The sequence below is a fragment of the Euprymna scolopes genome, chromosome 14 (assembly GCF_053919585.1).
Source record: "Euprymna scolopes isolate OS-2025 chromosome 14, ASM5391958v1, whole genome shotgun sequence".
Taxonomy (NCBI): domain Eukaryota; kingdom Metazoa; phylum Mollusca; class Cephalopoda; order Sepiida; family Sepiolidae; genus Euprymna; species Euprymna scolopes.
Window position 1 is genome coordinate 119,931,818 of NC_136495.1, and position 20,484 is coordinate 119,952,301.

The window sequence follows — 20,484 nt, forward strand, 5'->3', positions numbered from 1 at the left end:
ATCAACAATATTAAGAACGAAACTATTTACTATATTTTAAAGTATTTAACATAGTGAACAACATTATTAAATTCTTAGCTGTTGATATTTAAAAAACAAATTTGTACATGTTATTATGTTCTAGTACATAATCTCATCACTATACATGCTCATTTTAAAGGTGTAAATTAATGGCCATTAAAAAAAAAGAAAGAAAAAGACATAAAAAAACTGAAAATATCGAAAAAAAGGTTATATTGTACGTATCCGTTTTGGACTGAAGATCTCAAAAAAAAAATTTTCATTTAATTTGATAGAGTATTTTTTTTTTACAGCGGAAAAACATGTTTTTATGAGAGCGCGTTAAGTAAGCCATTATGGAAATTTTTAACATGTCATGGGGAGATAACTCAATGTAAAGCGTCTCCATCATTATTACTAGCTATTCTTTCTAAAAATCAAACCTTTTGTTCGGTATCATAAAAAATTGTTTTTTCACTGTAAATAAACCTACTTGATGAAATTAAGTGAATTTTTTTTTTCCCGGAGAACTTCGTTCCATAACGGATACATACAATATAACCTTTTTTTTTTTCTCTCTCGATATTTTCATTTTTTAATGTCTTGGTTAAACTGTAAAAGAACCAAACAAAATTCAAACAGTAGTTGTAAACACATGAAGATTGACAAAATCTGATTATTTACATAACAAAAGAGGGATAGAGAAAAAAAATGAAACAAGAAACTCATAGAACTTACATGCACTAATTTGACCGAAATACTAAATGGACTATTGAGAAAATTTAAAAGTAAAAAAAAAAAAAAAAAAAAGGAAATTTTTCAAACGAAACTTATTTAACATTTGCTTGATTATATACCTTTAGTTGTTTAGTTTGATAGAATGACATTCAACAGAGTGCTCACACATTTAATAAGAGCATAATAGTTATTGTGTTGCAGAACGATTATATGTACACACACTTTATATATCACTTTGTCATGAAAAATTTAGAAATACTAGTAGTACTTGTTATCTGTTAGTAGAATAAAGATTGATTACTTACAGTTCTCATTCTCTTGTCAGTACATTCAGCAGCAAGAATTTTAGCCAATCGGGTGACTTCTTCAGATGCTTCAGCAATGGCCTTGGCTGTGGCAATCAGATCTTTCTTCGTTCCACCTTCACCTCTGGCAACATAAAAAAAAAAAACAAGTAATAATGACGATAAATATTATTTGTTCTAAACACCACAGAAGAAACATTTGAAGCTTTGAAGGCTATTTATCAGGTTTCATATCATCTTAAATCTCTCCATTTTTAAGAGTGTTTTACTCAAAATTGTGCTTTTCAAATTTATGTTTATAGCATTCAAAATAATAATAATATAGACATATATATTTGTAAGGGCATCACCACTTATGAAAACCACTCAAGGATAAGTGTTTATATATATATATATATATATATATATATATATATATATATATACACACACACACACGTACAGTGATGCCAAAAAGAAAGTCTGCAGTTGTCATTTTTTGTTAAAAACTGCAAGTTTAAGTTAAATTTAATATAACTGTTTAAACAATCTATACCTCATCTGATTCGCCTTATATTTCTCTATAATTTATCCGTTCATATTTGAATTTTAATTGAAGCATCCTAGTGTTCACGTCAATTTAAAAAAATTAACTTGAAATCGAGAAGGCAAAAAGAAACTCCACACAATGGAAAATTGTTATTTAACTAACTTTAGAACATCAATGCAACACAAATACAACAGGATCTCAATAAACTAGTTAATATTTAGTAGCAAAGCCCTTCTGCAATTTAACAACCTGTAATCTTGTGGGCATTCCTTGATTTAGTCTACGACAAAACTCCGGTGAAAGAGCATTCCACTTCTCTTTAATTTTTGTCCAAAGTTCTTCCAGATATGAAATTTTATCATTGTATAGTTGATGCTTGATGTAATGCCATACATTTTCGATAGGATTGAGGTCTGGAGATTGTGCAGGTCAATCCAAACATTGAATATCATGCTCTTCAAGGAACCTCTTGACATTGCCAGCTGTGTGAATGGGAGCATTATCCTGCATGAAAATGGGATTATCATCCAAATTCAGGCCAAAGTAGGGTAGAAAATGCTCAGTCAACATATTAATGTACTTGGTAGATTTAATTCGACCTTGCAAGTGAACTATTGGCCCTAGACCATTGGTACTAATAACACTACACACCAAAACTGAACCTTCACCACTTTGCAGTGTTGAAACTTTGTACTTAGGATTGAATTTTTCATACTTCCTTTGACGGACGTATTGCCTACCATCACTGGCTAGCCTATCAAATTTGCTTTCGTCATTTGTACCATTTTCTCATCACATTTCAATCTGCGTCCGATTTCTCGATTGGATAAACCAGAAAAGTGGCAATTAATGAGCTCCTGACGATCACCAAGAGAAAGTCAAGACATATGGACTAAATGTTACATTGTATGACCTGGAACAACATCAATTACAGTTAGAGATGCTTTGTTGCCTAAAAAGGTGAATATTTTAAGCTAGTTTTAAACTCATTTGTTGCTGCCAAGTTCTTTTTGGCCTTCTCAATTTGAAGTTATTTTTTTTAATTGACGTGAACACTAGGATACTTCACTTAAAAGTCAAATATGAACAGGTAAAATTATACAGAAATAAAAGGCGAATCAAATGAGGTATAGGTTGTTTAAACAGGTACATTCAATTTAGCTTAAATTTGCGGTTTTTGAAAAAAAATGACAAGTGCAGACTTTTTTTGGTGTCACATTGTTTGGCTTATTTTTTGTCTTAATTCTTAACTATAAAAATTCTGATGGGGGCTCCCAGATGTAAAATAATTAAAAAGTGACAAATATAAATACATTTTTAAGAGTTCTAATCAGCAATGAAATATTACAAATTCAGATTTCACTAAAAAGTCTGATATGATAGTCTTAAATTTATTTTACTCAAAAATACAGTTAAATACTCATTTTTCTTTATAAAAGCTTGTATTTGACATTACATTTTGATTTACAATATAAGCATGGTAAATTTGACGATAACAAAAGGGATTAGATTTAAAAAATGAAAGCAGTTAGTAAATATAACTTCATAATATTCTCAAAAACCTGAAAAATATTCCATTATATCTACTGATATACATATTTTAAGTAAACGGCAATCATATTTAAAATAAAATTATTACAATGAAAAAAAAAAAGATTTCATGATAAAAGTCAAACAAAAAGGTTGAGAAAAACAGGAAAGATATTAGAAAAATTGCCATTATCTTAAATCATAGAAAAAGCAGGGTTTTTAAGGGGAAGTAATTCTTTAAAATTTCAAATTAATAATCACCTTGTATTTAAAAAAAAAATTGTTTTATAAAATGAACCAAGTGGTGGGGGAGAAACAAAAAGAAAATCAGTCAAAAAATAAAAAATATGAAATAAAATAACTTCAAAAGGGAATATTTTATCATTGTTGATTAATCATTAAAATATGTTTATAAAATGTACGTTTTTGATGAGCTTTTTTGTCAAGGCATTTATCATTACACTATTCTAACTTGATACCATTATTAATTTGATTTACATGTTTTATGAAAAATCAGCCCTGTTTTGAATTATTTAATGCTAAAACATTGTAAACAATTTGTTGTATGATTAATTGAACATTTTGCTATTTTGCCCATATGTTATGGAGAGTGTTCGTTTTTATGCACAGTATAAGTGAAGGCAGTGAATATAATATTTGAATTCAGCATAAACGATTTCATAGGCTGTGACAGTATCCATTAGGCTAAGTATACACCCCCTTCATTATTACAACATTTATTCTATCATTATATTATAACTTTTTATTACTGTTAATACCATTTTCAATGTTTAATATTGCACACCCGAGTGAATCTGTTTCCTTTTATCATTTTATTCCATGACATGAATGCATATTTCCCTGAAAACTTGCATCAGAAATTGGTTTAAATGGTGGCCAAACAGTTCTGTACACGCAAGTTTTGTTAGAAAGCTATACCTGTCAATTAGATCGGGGAAAATCACTTTACTATAAAGATTATTATCATGAGTATTACTATTAGTAGTAGTATACCTAAAAACATTTTATTTTTTTTTTAAATTATAAAAACAAGATAGATTGAACTCTAATAAACACAAATCATTTTAAATAAAGTTTTTTTGTTTTTTTTAAATAAGCTGGAAAAAATGGAAATAAGATTACTTTTATGATCATCTCTTACAGGATTAAAAAACAACAACAAAAAAAACAACAAAAAAACAAAAACAAAAAAACAACTTTTTCTTAAATTCTAAAAAGAGAAAATGCCATAAACGTATGTTAAAAAGCAAAACTAAAAACACTTTTTTTTCTAAAACACTATTCTATAAAACTATTTGAAAATATTTGCTTCTTAAAGATCAATGTCATAGAAATTCAGTTATTTAATTTTTCATATCTTCATGAAAATATGAACAGCAAATTAGGCTCTTAATTCTTACTACCAAATTTCTGTAACTTCTCCCCCCCCCCACTTTTTTAATACTACACTCTCCTTTTTAATAAACCAATTACACAAAGTATACAAATAAAAAGGCACATCAGCTTTGATATTACATTTTATAATAATATTCCATCCCAAATCTGCAGCAAAGATGCCACAAGATTATGTAAGGTTTCATTGGTGACAAGTTAGAGGAATTAAAAAATATATACATTCACGCCGAAACAAAAGTGTTGATCAGCAAAGAAAGGAGTGCAGAATTAAAACAATGGAACTGCATGTGCAGAAACGAACATGAACTCTAGATGTGAAAAGTGGTTGTAAATTAAACAATTCATATCTAGGTGTTGTGTAGGGAGAGGCAGGGGGGAAAAATAAAATCAGAAAGGAAAATTGAAACTGTTTTAACTTGGCTTTCCTATCATTCATATTGTTCAATTTAAGTAGTAGCTTAAGTTTAAGAATAAGAATTACGTGATTACATTATGATAGAAGCTGGACAACTTATAAATATAAGCTCTATTAATATTTTACTATCAGACATCAGACTTATGCACTCATTCAGACATGAACACACGTTTTTCTTTTCAACATATTCTCCTTTACACGGATGTTTTGCAGTTTCATTGACATATTTTGGTCTGATAAGTCTTTACTCACCGTCAGGATGTAGCTGAAACACGTATGCACATATGTATCCAAAATATCTTTGTACAAAGAAAAATTTGTTAAATATATTGCTCTACTTATTATTGAGCAGTATCATAAAATTATAGCAAGATTCCCCAGGCTTGTTTATCCAATTCATATGAAGAAAACTTCACCTAGAATACTATATATATATATATATATATATATATATATATATATATATATATGTGTGTGTGTGTGTGTGTGTGTGATGGGATGATTCCAATATTTTTCCCTTATTACGATACAATTATCAATTCCATACTAAATTCCCGATTCCAATTCTTTATAAATCTCTAAATATTAAACTATAAAATTGTTATTTTGTCCAGATTAATGTAAAAACAGTAAATGTGCAGACCTTATAAAAACAAGCGTTTTCTTTTTGAATTTGTATTCTTTGAGATGAAACATAATTTTGCTTGTGTTTCTTTGTCAGAAAAGAGATAAATTTATAACTATTCTGGAATTAAATTTAAATACAGTGTAAAATTCTAATGTCCATTGAGCTTTACACTTGAGTTTGACTACTTAAAATTATTTTGCAAGGTTGTAAGAATTTTAAAGAATTTAATTAAAAACCAATTAAAACTAATGAAGAGACCATACTGAAGCTGCAAAATTAAAACGGTTGTCAAGGATAAACCCAAACGGATTCGAGGTGAAAATGTGTAAGTGACGCAAAACACATCTTTATAAAAAATAAAAAAAAGGGAAAGGTTTCATGATAAAGTAATTCGATTTTAGATTTCAACAAAACACTTTTCTGCATGTTTGCTTAAAAAAGTTTTGTAAATAAAAATTAAATCAATAAAAAGAAAAAAAAAACGGGAAAAGCGATTCTGATATGAATAGCTTTCACGATTTCAAGAAAAACAAATGCTTTTGTCATGCCTTTTGAAAAAGAAAACAACAACAACATCAGATCAATATGGAAGATGGTTTGAAGTTTGGGTGGTTTTGCAATATTCAGCAGAAAAGGCAGAATTTGGTTCAGCTTCCAATACAAGGAATATTTGGGGAGGAGGGGAGACAGGAGAAAGAATTCTGAAATCAAACAAGTTTGAAATATTTTAATTTCAGAATAAAAAGAAAAATGTGAAGTAATAGCTTCTATCCTACAATGATACCCCCCCCCCAAAAAAAAAAGCAAAAAACAATCCAAGATTTGATGAAAATTAACAAGCAAACACTTTCCATGAAAAGAAACTCTTAGTTAAATAACTGGAGTTCCATTTAGTTAAATAAAATCTAATCTTTTTGTTTATTTAAAAAAAAAAAAAAAAAAAAAAAAAAAAAGATTACATCACAGTCATCATATTTAAATCCAAAGATTCTATTGTTAGCATTGGTTTCCCCGATAATTTTCTAGTTTGAATTTTTTCTAGACAGACATTGAAGATTATGGGAGGGACCATGTTAAGGTTGCCAAAGTGATTTTTTTATTCAAACTTGGGACACCCAGGTCATCAATCGGTATCATTAACTACTAAGCTAACGTCATCCCCACATAATACAGTATACATGGAGTATAACATTAGATCTTTCAAAAAGGTTTGCATCCACAGGACTTCCAAACATGTAATGAGAATTTCCTTGTCTAAAGAGCGTAACCTAAACAGACCATAGAATATTTTTATAGTTTAAATAAACAAAAGACGCATATTAACTAGCTGACCTTACCTAGTGTTGCTTGGGATATAGTGAAGTCACTTTAATTTTTAATTATTTACACACTTTTAAATGACAAGCAACTGGAAACCGCCTGTGAATTTAATATCTCCTTGACACTTCCCCTTTTAGAGGAAGCTGGTTCAACCCACACAGGGTGAATGCCATAAAACATTTTTAGACTTATACAGAAATAAAAGTAAAGTTTTAGTTGTAAGATAAACAATTATTATGTTCTTCAATTAAAATAAGGGGTCATTTCCTTTGCAGCATTTTATTTAGTGGTTAGTTAAAAATGTTTCATATTAGTTTAAACTAGACTAGGTATTTTTTTTTTTTAAATTACTTGTAGAGAAGTATGTTATATTGCCAATAACATGGTACAAGAACAACAAATGAAAATTGGCTTGTCAGAAGTTAAAATGCTATTTGGATCTTACTTTTAAAATTGAACATAACTTTGTTAGATAGTGAGCAACAAAATGTACTTATGCACCCAAACACATACAATATAATGATCAGTAGTAAGGACTTGAATAATACTGTCTTTAACATATAGCAAAATAAACCTCTATATTTGAATAGTCCTTTTATTTGGGCAGTTCAATATACAGATAATAAAAGTTATTTTATTAAAATTTAGCTGTCATAGCTAAACCCAGCAAATCCAACCATTCCAGTTCAACAAGTCACATTATTACTTTCATCCCCGACTCACACTTGGTAAACATTCTGTATCTACATTTATTTTGGGTTATCATTCTGAAGTAATTTGAACAATTTTTATTCATTTTATTTTTTTTTAAAGAAATGGTTATTTATTGAAGGTGTTTATAAGTTTTAAAGTTTTCAATTCTTAGCATGTGATTATTATTGTTATAATCATTAATAGACAAATTTTCCTTGCAAGTGCTTTAGCATTGATATTTTAAACTTGTGTATACAGGTTGAGAGAGCTTTATCATATGCTTGAGAACAAAATGTTACTATGTATCCTGATCATAGGCCAGTCTTTCAGCTGGCATAAGTACAATACTAGTCTCAACCGTTATCTGGTCATCCTATTTCTTTAGTAACAGTCTTGTCATTTTTTGTAAAATCAAATATTCTTGAGATGATTTATTTACATAGTTGGAGTCTGACATCCAAGAAACAAGTACAAACAATCTCCTTTTTTTTAAAAATAATATTGACTGATCTGTTAATACTCTTTTTGCTATTTGCATTTCTACATCTATCTTGCAAAGTTAATCCAAAAATAGTTCTTAAACATTGTATTTTTTTTTTTTTTTTTTTTTTTTTTTTACAAAGGAGTCACTACTTATCAAGGCCCAGAGACCACCCGAGGATACAAGTTAATGAGTATATGGTAGTCAATGGGGCAATAACTTCACGGGTGTTGATATTTTGGATGAGTTTGGGATAGATGAATACAATTTTACCTTATCTATGAAAAAAATGGATATTCGAACAGCTTCATGAAATGGATCAAGATTGAAAATAGAAATTCCTCTGTATATATATATATATTAAGGCAACATAGATAAAATGAATCAAAGAAAATAGATCTTGCAGAAATAGCATTTAGGTTAATTAAATACAGGCAGTATGGCTACCACCATTTTGTCTAGAATGAATAAAATTAAAAAAAATAAAATAAAAAATCAATAGATGGATAAAAATAGAAAAGTGCAAAGTGGTTATAGAATCAAATGCAAGAATAGAAAGTTATGGCAGGGTGTGGTTGGAGAGTGATAAGAGGGAAGGGGAAGTCAGAAACCAGCTTTTCTCTCAAACTTCATTTTGTATTCTAACATGAGCAGCCACTTTCTATGCTGTGTTCAGTGATTGATTCCGTCGAGAGAGTTTTTGACTCTGGGAAAGGATGGCGGCATGCAGTGGTGTAGAGAGAGAGAAAGCACTTTTGGAAGCAACATATCGATACAACCAACCAGGCCATAAAACCATCTTCCATAGATCAATGGCTTACATCTTATGCGCTGTGCACCAAATCCATTTGCAAACTGACTCACAACTGCAAGAGTATCAAGTTGTTGTCGGACAATAAAATTTTAACAGAAACATTAAACTCAGAAGAATTAAAAAAGTTTTTATTTTAAACTAGCAGCGTTACCTGAGATTGCTTGCGGAAGAAATGTTTACATATTTCTATCAAAGCTTTGGATCGATCTCGTTATCTTTTCTCTTTCTCCCTACCCAGGTTTCCCCTCCCTCAGCCCATCTCCTCTTTATTCTCTGTCCAGCCCATTCCTCTTTCTGGACATACACATATACAAAACATAAAGGAGTTAATTTCTTGAATAAAAAATCAGAGTAACTTCCCTTTAGTTAGTACATAATCTGTCTTGACTTCCACCCCTTACAAAATCTGTGTCAGTGTAGATTAAAAAAAAAATACATTTTATAAATTTTAGATATTATTCATCAAAAGCAACATCAATCAAGAAAATACCATCTTTGTGGATTTGTCATTTTTTACTTTAAGCTGGACATATACATATACAACACCCCTTTCTATTGTAAATGCATCCACAGATGTCTTTTCGAGGTGCCATCTATTTGCCAATGTACAGATTGAAATTAAACATCTTATTTTAGCCGCATCTAAGGATATCTATAAGAGGTTATGTTTGCCAATCCAGGTTAAAGTTTATAAAAGCATTTTTGTCGATACGTGCGCAGATTGAATAAACGCATCATAAGAATATCTATTCTTGTTTCTAAATCATGGCTAAAAATGTTCCTTTTTTTTTTCTTTCTTATTGTAGACATATACAACAGAAAAAATGTTTGGAACATATACGTTTTTTCTTGGTGCTTCTTTTACACACATGATTTTTTTTTTTTTTTTAAATAGATGAATAAATATTTAGAATTTCAATTCTTTTACAATAACAAACAAGTAGCATATATATATATATATATATATATATATATATATATTAAATTAAAATCTTATGTCACAGGATACTATTATGAGTGTCAGCATCTTTCTATTCATGAAATACAGATACATAAAAAAGTGAGCATTTTAAGCTGTCCGTTTACCATAGTTATTAGAAAATGTTCAGTAATGGGATGGGAGATTGAGGTCCACTCCTTGGTGGAGTCATATCAAAGCTAAAAGAAAATGGCACTTGATGCTCCTTTGGAGTAATCCTGTCAAGGAAATGGTGCCTTCTCTTAAATCTCAATATAGTGACCAATGAAAAGGGAATCTTTGGATCACCCTTGACTATAGTTGACATTTTTTTTTTTAATTTATGATGCGAAAACTCGTACATTGGCAAGCAAGTTGATGACAAGTCTTAACAGTATCAGGCAATAATAGAGTCAGACAGATTTTCGAAGCTTTTCAAGGCCTTCTTCAGACAAAATTCAAGTTTTCAAAACAAAATTTGATATATCAACAATGATATAAATTAAAATAAAAGTTAACAAATGATAACAGTAAAAGTCATTTTCATTTACATACAAAACCTGTCAACAATCATATTTACACTCCCTGACACACTTATATTTGCCCAACCAAGTGCGATTAAATGTCATTTTCCCCCCGTTGTAAATTGGCATACACTGTGTTTGTTTTACTTTTAAATTTTGTATTTTCGGTATTGTGGATGCAAGAGTTATGCCTCTTTATCACGAAACTACCTAATATTATAGGAAAAAACATCAGATAGTTTCATGATAAAGGAACGTAATTCTTGTATCCACAATAATACCATGTAATTTCAGAACAATATATTTAGATTTTTGTTTCAATATTTAAAAAAATAGTTTAATGGTATTTTTATTAATACTTAAATAATTTAATAGTATTTATTTCGATTTTATTTTTAATATTGCAACACAAATTTTTATTGGATATAAAGAATATGATTTTCAAAGCATTTTCCATATTTTCCAGTATTTTTCAAGGTAATAGTAGAAATAAGGTCTTTTCAAGCTTGTATGAACCCTGAATAAGCAAAATTTTAAATGGGAATAAAACAAAATCTTATAAAAACTTTATTGAAATGTATTAAGATTTTAAATGTTTATCTGTTTAAGTACACACAAAAAATTGAAAAAAAAAAAAAAAAAAAAAAAAAAATGTGGCATGGATTGTAAAGAAACAATTTCTTTTTTTGTGTGACAGTCATAACTTAGTAAAAATTAGCTTAAAAATTATTTCCAAGTCAAACTTGCAGAAGTAAATTAACCAATTTTAAATACTAGTTTTTAAATTACATATTGGAAAATATAATAGCCCCTGGCATTTCCAACTACCTCATCTTAACCTACAATAATAAAAATATAACAATATCTGTCCATAGATGCAATATGTGTTTTATTTGAAAATAAATAAACAAAATAAAAAAACGCAAATAATTTTGTAAAAGTTTGAATTTTAGCAAGCAAAGAATTGCTACATTTACTTAGGCCTAGTAAATATCTACAAAATTTTAGATAAACATTGAACTTACCTGACCAAGTGAGATAGTTTAGCTAAAAGCAAAGCCATCTTCTTGGCAGCTACAATAATTTCATTATCTTTGCTTGACCATTGTTTAGTTTCCATGTGCAAATCATGAGCAGCCATCTTGAAAATGAATAATACAAAAGGTCAGTTTCTTTGATACATTATGCATTTTATTAAAAAAATAATTATTGCAAATGCTTATTCTTATTTTTTATTTTTTTTTTACATAGGTGTCACCACTTATCAAGGCCCAGGGGCCACTCGAGGATAAAGGTTAAAGAGTGTACAGTAGTCAATTGGACAATATAGTAATTATCAGTAATGGAAATTCAGTAAATTTTTTAACTTAAGTGGAACGGCTCATCAAGAACTTGTTTACGTTGGACTTGAAGACAACCATATTGTAGTCAGCTGGAAAGCAGGAAAACGGAAGACAGTTCCACAGGCGTGCAGTTCTAAGAAAGAAGCTTTGTTCATGGAATCTACGTTTAGGTTTAGGCACAGATAAAGAGTGGGGGAAATTATTGATAGTGTTTTCAGCTAGATGAGTGTTTCTTGTGAAAGTTTGGCGAGGGGGAACCATAGATTGAAGCTCAGGAGCAGTTGCCATGAAAATAACAATAAAGCAAAGAAACTCACTACATCTCTTCTGTGAGATAGAGGTTGCAGGGAAGAAAAAAAGGACATCTCCTACAAGGCTACAATGTCTATTTTGAACTCTATCAAGGCAGCATAAGTCCTTTCTAGCAGCTCCTGCCAGATGTGGCAACAGTACTCCATCCTTGGATGAACTTGGCTCTTATATAGATAGAGAATTGCATCAGCAGTGAGATATCTACTGGATCGATAGAAGGATCCCACCATTTTTCCAGCGGCTTTGGCAACAGATTGGATATACGTGTTCCATTTCAGATCAGGAGTAAAGGTCAAGCCCAGAAGCTTGTCAAAACATGAGGCCTCCCATAGATGAGAGCCATTTATTTCAATTGATGCCAGATGGGGATCAGAGCGTTGATGATGTAAAAATAAAAGATTGGTTTTAGATGTATCAAAAGTAACCAGCCACTCCTTTCCCCATTGTACCACGTGTTCAAGATCAGAGGAGAGAGAATCGGAGAGAACTTGGTCGTTTACGGTCTTAGATGTGTTACCATAGATAGTAGTGTCATCAGCATAAATATCTATGAATGATGTAAGGATGCGATTTGGAAGATCATTAATGTAAATCAGGAAGAGGGTTGGGCCCAAGATGGAACCCTAAGGGACTCCAGCATTAATACTGTGAGCTTCTGATTTTTGCCCATCAACTACTACTCTTATGAACCTATCAGAGAGAAATGATTTAATAATTGAGAAGACATTTCCAGCTATACCATAGCTGGAGATCTTGTGAAGTAAACCTTTATGCCATACTCGATCAAAGGCCTTTGATATGTCAAGAGCAATTGCCCTAGAAAGGTTGCCTCTGTCGAGAGATTCACTAATCCTATGAGATATAACTGTAAGCACATCTGTTGTAGATCTAGCAGAACAGAAACCATATTGTGTGTCACTAAGAAGGTTATTTTTGCTGAGATGGTTGATTGCTTCTCTAACACAGATTCCAGCAACTTACTCATGATGCACAGGAGACTTATTGGCCTGTACGGAGAGGGGGATGAACGATCACCTGAATTCTGAAATACAGGGCATACTGATGAGATTTTCCAGGGTGATGGGAAGCAATTTTCCTTAAGACATGAATACCGTCAGGGCTGGTTGCTTTACTGGAATTAAGTTTCTTGATTAGCTTGGCAACATCACATACAGATATTTGTATATCACAGTGTATTTTCTGATGCAGGAGAAAATATTGGGGGTTGGCAGCCTTGGTCGCAAAGGGTAGAATTAGCTGCAAAGTTCTTGGCAAAGAGTTTGGCTTTGTCTGATGCTGACGAGATTACCTCAGGTCCATTGATGATAGTTGGGATAGAGCACACGTTTCTGTTCAGGATTCTCTTTGCTATTTGCCAAAACTGGTGGGAACCAAGCCGCTGCTCAGCTACTTTGGACTTGACAGACTGAGCAGACAACTCTCTTGCATTCTTTATTACTTTTTTACAACGGTTGCTGGCAGTTCTGAAAGCGTCTTTAGTCTCAGTACATCCATTACATTTGAAGCAATGGAAAAAGTGATTTCTGTGCGCAATGGACGCAGCACATTCTGGAGAGAACCACGGCTGGCAGTTAGGTTTTCGCTGGAACTTTTTCAAGGATATGAAACGGTCAATACCTACAATTAACCATTCTGTCAGGTCTTATACTATAGAGGACACATCCTTTTTAAACATGGAACACAGAGGTAGATCTGATATCAATGCATGAAAGATATTCCAGTCTGCCATAGAGTATCGATATACTGTACGATGGAAAGGTACGTCTGAAGACTTTTTACATTTCATTTTTATCTTAATTGATACAACAGAGTTAATGAAAGATCCAAGTGAAGACAGAACGGTAACTGAACATAGTTCAGGGCAAGTTGTGAGAAAAAGGTCTAGGAGACTTGCATACTGGCCGTCAGAGTTGAGCACACGGGTAGGTTCGTGAACAATCTGAGTGAAGTCATAAGCAATGGAGAACTCGTGACAGAACCTCCCCTCATCGGTCTTAGTAATAAAAGCTACTTTCCAAGTTAATTGTTTTAATAGTATTTGAAATCAAAACATGATGTAATACCTCTGAGAAATTTAACAGTTTTGACTACAGGCATACATCAAAATTTTCCTTACAGTAAAATTGTAAACACTTGCTATGTCAGGTTATAAACTGGGACTAACTTATAAGAATACTTAAATTATCCTCCCTTTTTTTTTTTTTTTTTTTCAACTTAAAAAAAAAAAAAAAAAAAAAAAAAGACAGCCTCACCATGATTGGCTGATTAGCCTGTGGCATAGGGAAAGCAGATTCATCTTCATCATCAGTCTCAGGTGGTGGAGGCCTTGGGGGTACTGTCTCATGAGGCAGTGGTGGGCGTGGAGGAGCATCTGAAATTAGACAACTCTTAATTTAGTAAAGATAGAAAATTGCCGACTAAAAGATATCGTTTTGGTTGTGTTTAATTATTAAACAAATTATTCTTAACGTTTTATATAAAGAAGAATCTGGAATAAAAAGCTAAAGAATTTACACTTCTGGTTCTTGTTTGCCTGATTTTGTCCTTTAGTTCTCACGTTACATGAGTGATGTTTGTGACAATGTGGGAAGAATTGCTATTTTTGGGGTTGGAAACTATATAATATTTATCATTGGCTACTTTTTGACTTTGACAGGTATTTTTATTTAAGCTCTTTACATCAAATGGCTTTATGTTTTGTCTTGAACGATTTCTACTAAAAATATGTATTAACTCTAATTTGTTAAGCTTTCATTATATGGAAAAAAAAAAGAAAAAAAGCTTTACTTTTACAAATCCAAACATAAGACTAATGTACGAGTTCAATTGAAAAGTGTAGTCATGAATGACCGATCCATTTGGCATAATGGCTAGAGTGTTTGTTAATAGTCTGGAAGAATGGTATTCAATTCTCAGTGGAATACCAAAGACTACAAAAATTACTCTTAATGCCTCTTTGCTGAACACAGTTATAAGGTAAGGATCAAGAGTAAGTGGAGTAGTACTGGGAAAGAAATGGCATCCTCTCATACATAGTTTAGTAGCAAATGAAAGAGAAACGTTCAGGTTGCCCTTGACTAGCAGCAATCTATTTAGTTTTATTATATAAGTAAAAATATATAATGTCTTATATTGGCTATACTATACCAACCCTATCCTGTAAACTTACATGTTATCTATCTGACCAAAGTGCTATTACCGGCACATTAATAATGTACACACTAAATGTAACGTATAGTTTTTGATAAGCAGTAATCTATATAATTTTAAAACTCAGTGAACTTTGCTTGCTTGCATCTTGTCTTTGACAATCGGGCAATTCCACCTTTTAAAAAATGAGAGGACACATGAATTTACATATATAACAAATAAATGACAAAAGTCTATATTTTAAATTTCAAGATGTTGACCATCTTACCATTTATTCCTTTAAGTAAGTTCACATGTGCATTTCTTGACAGCACCTGTTTTGAAGCACAAAATCATTCATGCAATTATGCCAATTACTGAATTTATTTCGCCCTTAACTCATCAGAAGAAAAGGAGTTAAAGGCGAAATAAATTCAATAATTGCCATAATTATATGAATGATTTTGCGTTACAAAACAGGTGCTGTCAAGAAATGTGCATGTGAACTTACTTAAAGGAATAAACAGTAAGATGGTCAACATCTTGAAATTTGGAAGACTTGTCATCTATTTGTATATGCTCTGTAGTTACATCGAGCTTCATAAATACAGGATTGGTATAAATAAAAGGTGAAATATAAATGCATTAGCATATTTCCACATAAATATATGCGTATGAGTGTGGCTCAGAGGCTAAGGAATAAGGGTGTAGAGTTGTAGGTTTTGGGTTTCAATTCTAGCTGATGGCACCGAAGTAATTTTTTTTAGTTTTGATCTCACTACTATATATTAGGTTCAATATAATGAAAATCGTATGAGAATTGTCTCTATAATAATAAATATGTAATCTGCATGAATTTAACTGTCATATTTAGATGTATCTTATGACCGGGTAATGCCAGGCAGCCTGCTAGTATTTTATTAAACTTTATTAGTCTTTACGTTTTCTTTTTTACAAGAGTCACCACTTATTAAGGCTCAAAGGCCACTTGAGGATAAGGGTTAATGAGTGTCAGGTGGTCGGTGAGACAAGACCGTATTGATCATCAGTGGTGGAAATTGGGTAGAATTTAAGATGATGGCTCAACAAAAACTTGTTTACACTGGACTTGAAAACGACCACGTTGTTGTCAGCTGGAAAGTAGCTCTGCAGTATAGAGTTCCCCAAGCATGCATATCTGGGAAAGAAGCTTTGTGGAATTTGCTTTTAGTTTTTAGGCACAAGGAAATTGTTGACAACGGTTGTAGCTAGACAAGCGTTTGTTGTGGATAGTTTGCAAAAGGCGAGCGGCATAGATTGAAGCTCAGTTGAGCACTTGCATCGAAAATAACAACAGAGCAGAGATAGACTTCAATACAATTCATGAAGGAGTTAAAAGACCTGGTTGTATTTGCAGACAATTCAGGTTGTTCAAACCAAATATCTATATGCAATAGTAAAGTTAGGTAATTTAAACTTTGTATTTTTTTATACAACAACAAAAAAAAAAACTACAAATGATATCACAATCTTTCATATTACAAAATGTTGTAAATGATTAATACAAGCAGAAATAAACAACCAATGAAATTTGTGTTTCTTCTTAAATAACTAAATCGTCGTTTTACAATTGGTGGTTGCCATAATAATGAATCATGACATATTTATAAAGAAGAGTGTTGAAACAGAGTCAATTTTATGGGAAACTAACAAGAAGGGAAAATGTGGAGATATTTTTGAAAGATAGTTTTCATTCTAAAAATAATTACGAGATAAATACTAATAGTAACAAACAATAAGGGTGACTCAAATACCTGTCATTTACTTAAATATTCTTATCATAAAAAAAAAAAAAAACATCGTTATCTTTCCACATCATTTTTCTTTAACAGAAAGATTTAATGAAAGATTTAAAAAATGTTAAAAACATGTATTTACATTATAAAAATACAGGAAGGAATATAAAAATGTTTGTTTTACATTGAAAAAAAAAATATTCGAATAAAATAAGTAATATTTGAAAAATGGTTTAAATCTAAAATAAAATAAATTAGAAAAATATTAAAGCCTTCGGTTAAAATAATAAAACTTCAGTTCTCATTTAATTAAACAATTATGAAGACATCAAAGTGATTCTGGAAAAAAAATCTGAAAAAGTCAAATTTATTTTAAGAAAAAAAACAAAAACAAAAAAAAACAAACAAAATAAATGCAGTCAAGAAATAAAATAAAAATAAAATAATTCAACAATGAAAACACAAATCGTATTTGGTTTGAGTAGAAAAAAAATACCATGCTAAATTAAAAATCCTGTGCAGGAATGTACATTTTCAATATACATATCTCTTAACCCCCCCCCCCCCAAAAAAAAAACTTACATTGATTATATTAAACTGGATAAGTTAAAGTACAAAGTTAGCACCCCTTAAAACTAGCAGCTGTTACAAGTCATATTCAAAATACGGTTCATTTAAATCTAGTGACTGTACATGTGTTGGCAACAAGAACTGGAGAATCTATGATATGAAAAACAGATTTACTGAATTGTAGGAAAAATGCTGTATATTTACATCATTTTGTATTTTTTTTTTTTTAATGTTAGCTATGTCTTTTTCTATAGATGTTTATTTATAATGCTACATTGGGCATCATCTTTTATTTTAACAAATGATGCCAATTCAACCCATTTGCACACATTATATGCCTGTGCATTACATATATATATGTCCATCAATTCTTATATGTAGTTTAAACAAAGTGTGAAAATAAATTTTCAAGGCAAAATCAAGCTCAATATTTAATGTTTAAACATAAAATTAGGTCAGTGTTATTTAATCTTAATTGTACATGTTTTCAGAAAAATTAAGAACCTACTTGAACAAATTCAAGTTGTCACATGAATATCCACTCTCAGAAGACAATATTCATGCGGCAACTTTAATTTGCTCATGCTCCAAATTTTTCTAGAAACGTAACATTTATTTTGCTCTGCAATTGACATTATATAACAACATGCTATAACTCTGATCTAGTGGCAGTCAATGTTTATATAAAGATATTGGATATATAATTTACGAGCATCAAATCATGTGGCTTAAGAGTAGAACTGCCGGTTATCAACTTGATGATTATAGGTTTAATTCTTGGCTTGGGATGGGTGCTAGTTTAGCTGTACTGAAGAACTGTGATGCAGCAAAACTGCCCGTCTGTGGATGACTATATATGTCCATCCTTCTTTAGATGGTTGTGGTCTAGTCGCACTGAATAGCTATAATACAGCAAAACTGTCTGCAGATGACTTTCCATATAAATTTCATTATTTTGGATCATTAATTTCATAATTATTATATATCATGATTTTCACGTTAAAGAAATGGTGTTCTGTAAAAAATAATAGAGTACTTCTAGTCATCAGTTTTGTAAATAAAAACAAACAAATAAATGAATAGCATTATTTCTAATGTAATATAATTTCTTCTACTGCCACTAAGAGTTTCGTAGTTCAGTTAGTTGAGTGCTGACCGTCAGTCACTGGGGTTCTGATGTTGAATCTTTCAAGGTCAAGCCACACTGAAGAGTTGTAGAGACAATGAAACACATAACGTGTGTGTACATATACACAATGTATCACAAAACATTAATATACAGACGTAATTTTTAAATATTCCATCAGAAAATCTTCATAATTTTAGCATTATTTCTGAATTTAACCATTTTATCAACGGAAAACGAAGATACAAGAAAAAGGGGCAAGAAATGAACAAAAAAATGAAATGGGGTTGTCTGGTTAAAAAAACAAAAAAAAAAAAGTTTGTTAGTAAAAACATTAAAAAAATAGTTTGAAATATGTTTTGTTTCTTTTAAATGTTTAAATAAAATTTTTTTTTTTTTTGTTTTAGAAAATTTTAAAATGAAAATTTTAAATATAACCAATTAGTTATGTTAATTAAACATGCAAAATTTATGTTTGTATTTTAAATATGGGAAATTCACTTAAATGCGTACAAATACTTTACTTAAATTATAAAACACACATATATACATATATATGTTTTAGATATAACTATTTTGCGATCCGACTATCTTACAGGTATGTATTTTTTTTTAGATAAGGAATTATTACTGCCTTTGGTATTATTGGTCTCGTCTGGCTCGTTTCAACCGATGTACTCTCCTTCCTTCTTCAGATGCAATTTGTTAACAGAACTCTGCACTGGATCTTTCATTCATTCCTTTTTCCATGCTTTTAGACATCTAGTGTCAGTCAAATTGTCTTTCTAGATTAAAATCGAAAGGGGATTGAACTGATAACCTCTCTTCATCGACTGAGCCATGCTAAAGAAGGCCAGAGGATACAATAGCTGAAACGCCATGACATGACAAGCAAGATTAAGACACCAGTTTAAAACACGTTTTTATAGGAAACAATGGCTGCAGTTAAGGAGTAAAAGAAATGTAGGAAGAAAGTGTTTTTCAAATCTGTTTTATGGCACACCAATCCTTTTTTTAAAATTATTTTATGCTAAAAGAGTGCACAAAGGAGTAGACCTTAGCCCACTCTTTATTTTATTATTGGAATCCAGTCCTCTATGACTAGGAATAACACTCCGCAAATAAATACATAAATATACAAATTACTCATCTTAAAGGATTCCAAAAATAAAATAATATACTATTCGGTATGGACTTGGCGATGGAAAACCAGATAATGAAAAACTTGGATTTATAAGACCAAAAAATCCAACCATGATCGCCCATGGCACAATGGATAAAGGTGCTGAATTTCTATGGTTCCAGGTGAGCATTGTCTGAAGATAGCAGTTTCAATCTTACCAAAAGAGGATTAGTTGGCCAAAACATGGTGAGACAACAACTATGGAAGGCAGTAATTAGTTAGGATACAGTTAAGAAACTCAGCATTCCTATCACGTTGCGGTTAACCACCTGGTTGAAACATTGTGAAACAATTATGAAGATGAGGATAACAGTCCATAAATAAATTAGCCCCCTCTTGTTTATAATCATCCTTGAGCTGACAAATACTCTGTAGAAATGATTCTGACCATCCAATGCGAGAGAAGCAAGTACCACATTTAACAGGTGGAAATCAATAATGACAAAAGAGGCATATGGTATCTGCTCCATAATGCAAAATACCCATCTGTAAGCTTGGAACTGGCTTGAATTCCATCAAATGCAATACATCGAATGGAAAAATTGATAGAGAAAATATGTCGCATAACGTCTCAACTAGTATGGCCACATTGCCTGCTATCAGTCATCAGAAATGCTCCAAAGTTTGTTCCATATTGACATTGATGGGTCCCAAAGCCATGTGGTAGGCTGCTT

The 20,484-nt window shown here is 31.1% G+C and overlaps 1 protein-coding gene across 12 annotated transcripts in view; it reads right to left on the reverse strand.

Moving 5' to 3' along the window:
* LOC145293255 (vinculin-like) overlaps nucleotides 1-20,484 on the reverse strand; it is a 317,004-nt gene that overhangs the window by 21,932 nt on the left and 274,588 nt on the right. For 8 of the 12 annotated variants that reach the window (XM_080139843.1, XM_080139842.1, XM_080139840.1 and 5 more), the window contains 4 exons: nucleotides 14,280-14,398; nucleotides 11,377-11,492; nucleotides 8,877-8,921; nucleotides 1,044-1,167 (listed from right to left, as the gene is read on the reverse strand). In XM_080139843.1, coding sequence (XP_079995969.1) covers nucleotides 1,044-1,167; nucleotides 8,877-8,921; nucleotides 11,377-11,492; nucleotides 14,280-14,398 — 404 coding nt within the window. The remainder of the gene's footprint in view (nucleotides 1-1,043; nucleotides 1,168-8,876; nucleotides 8,922-11,376; nucleotides 11,493-14,279; nucleotides 14,399-20,484) is intronic. The other 4 variants (XM_080139845.1, XM_080139844.1, XM_080139837.1 and 1 more) reach the window with 1 other exon arrangement.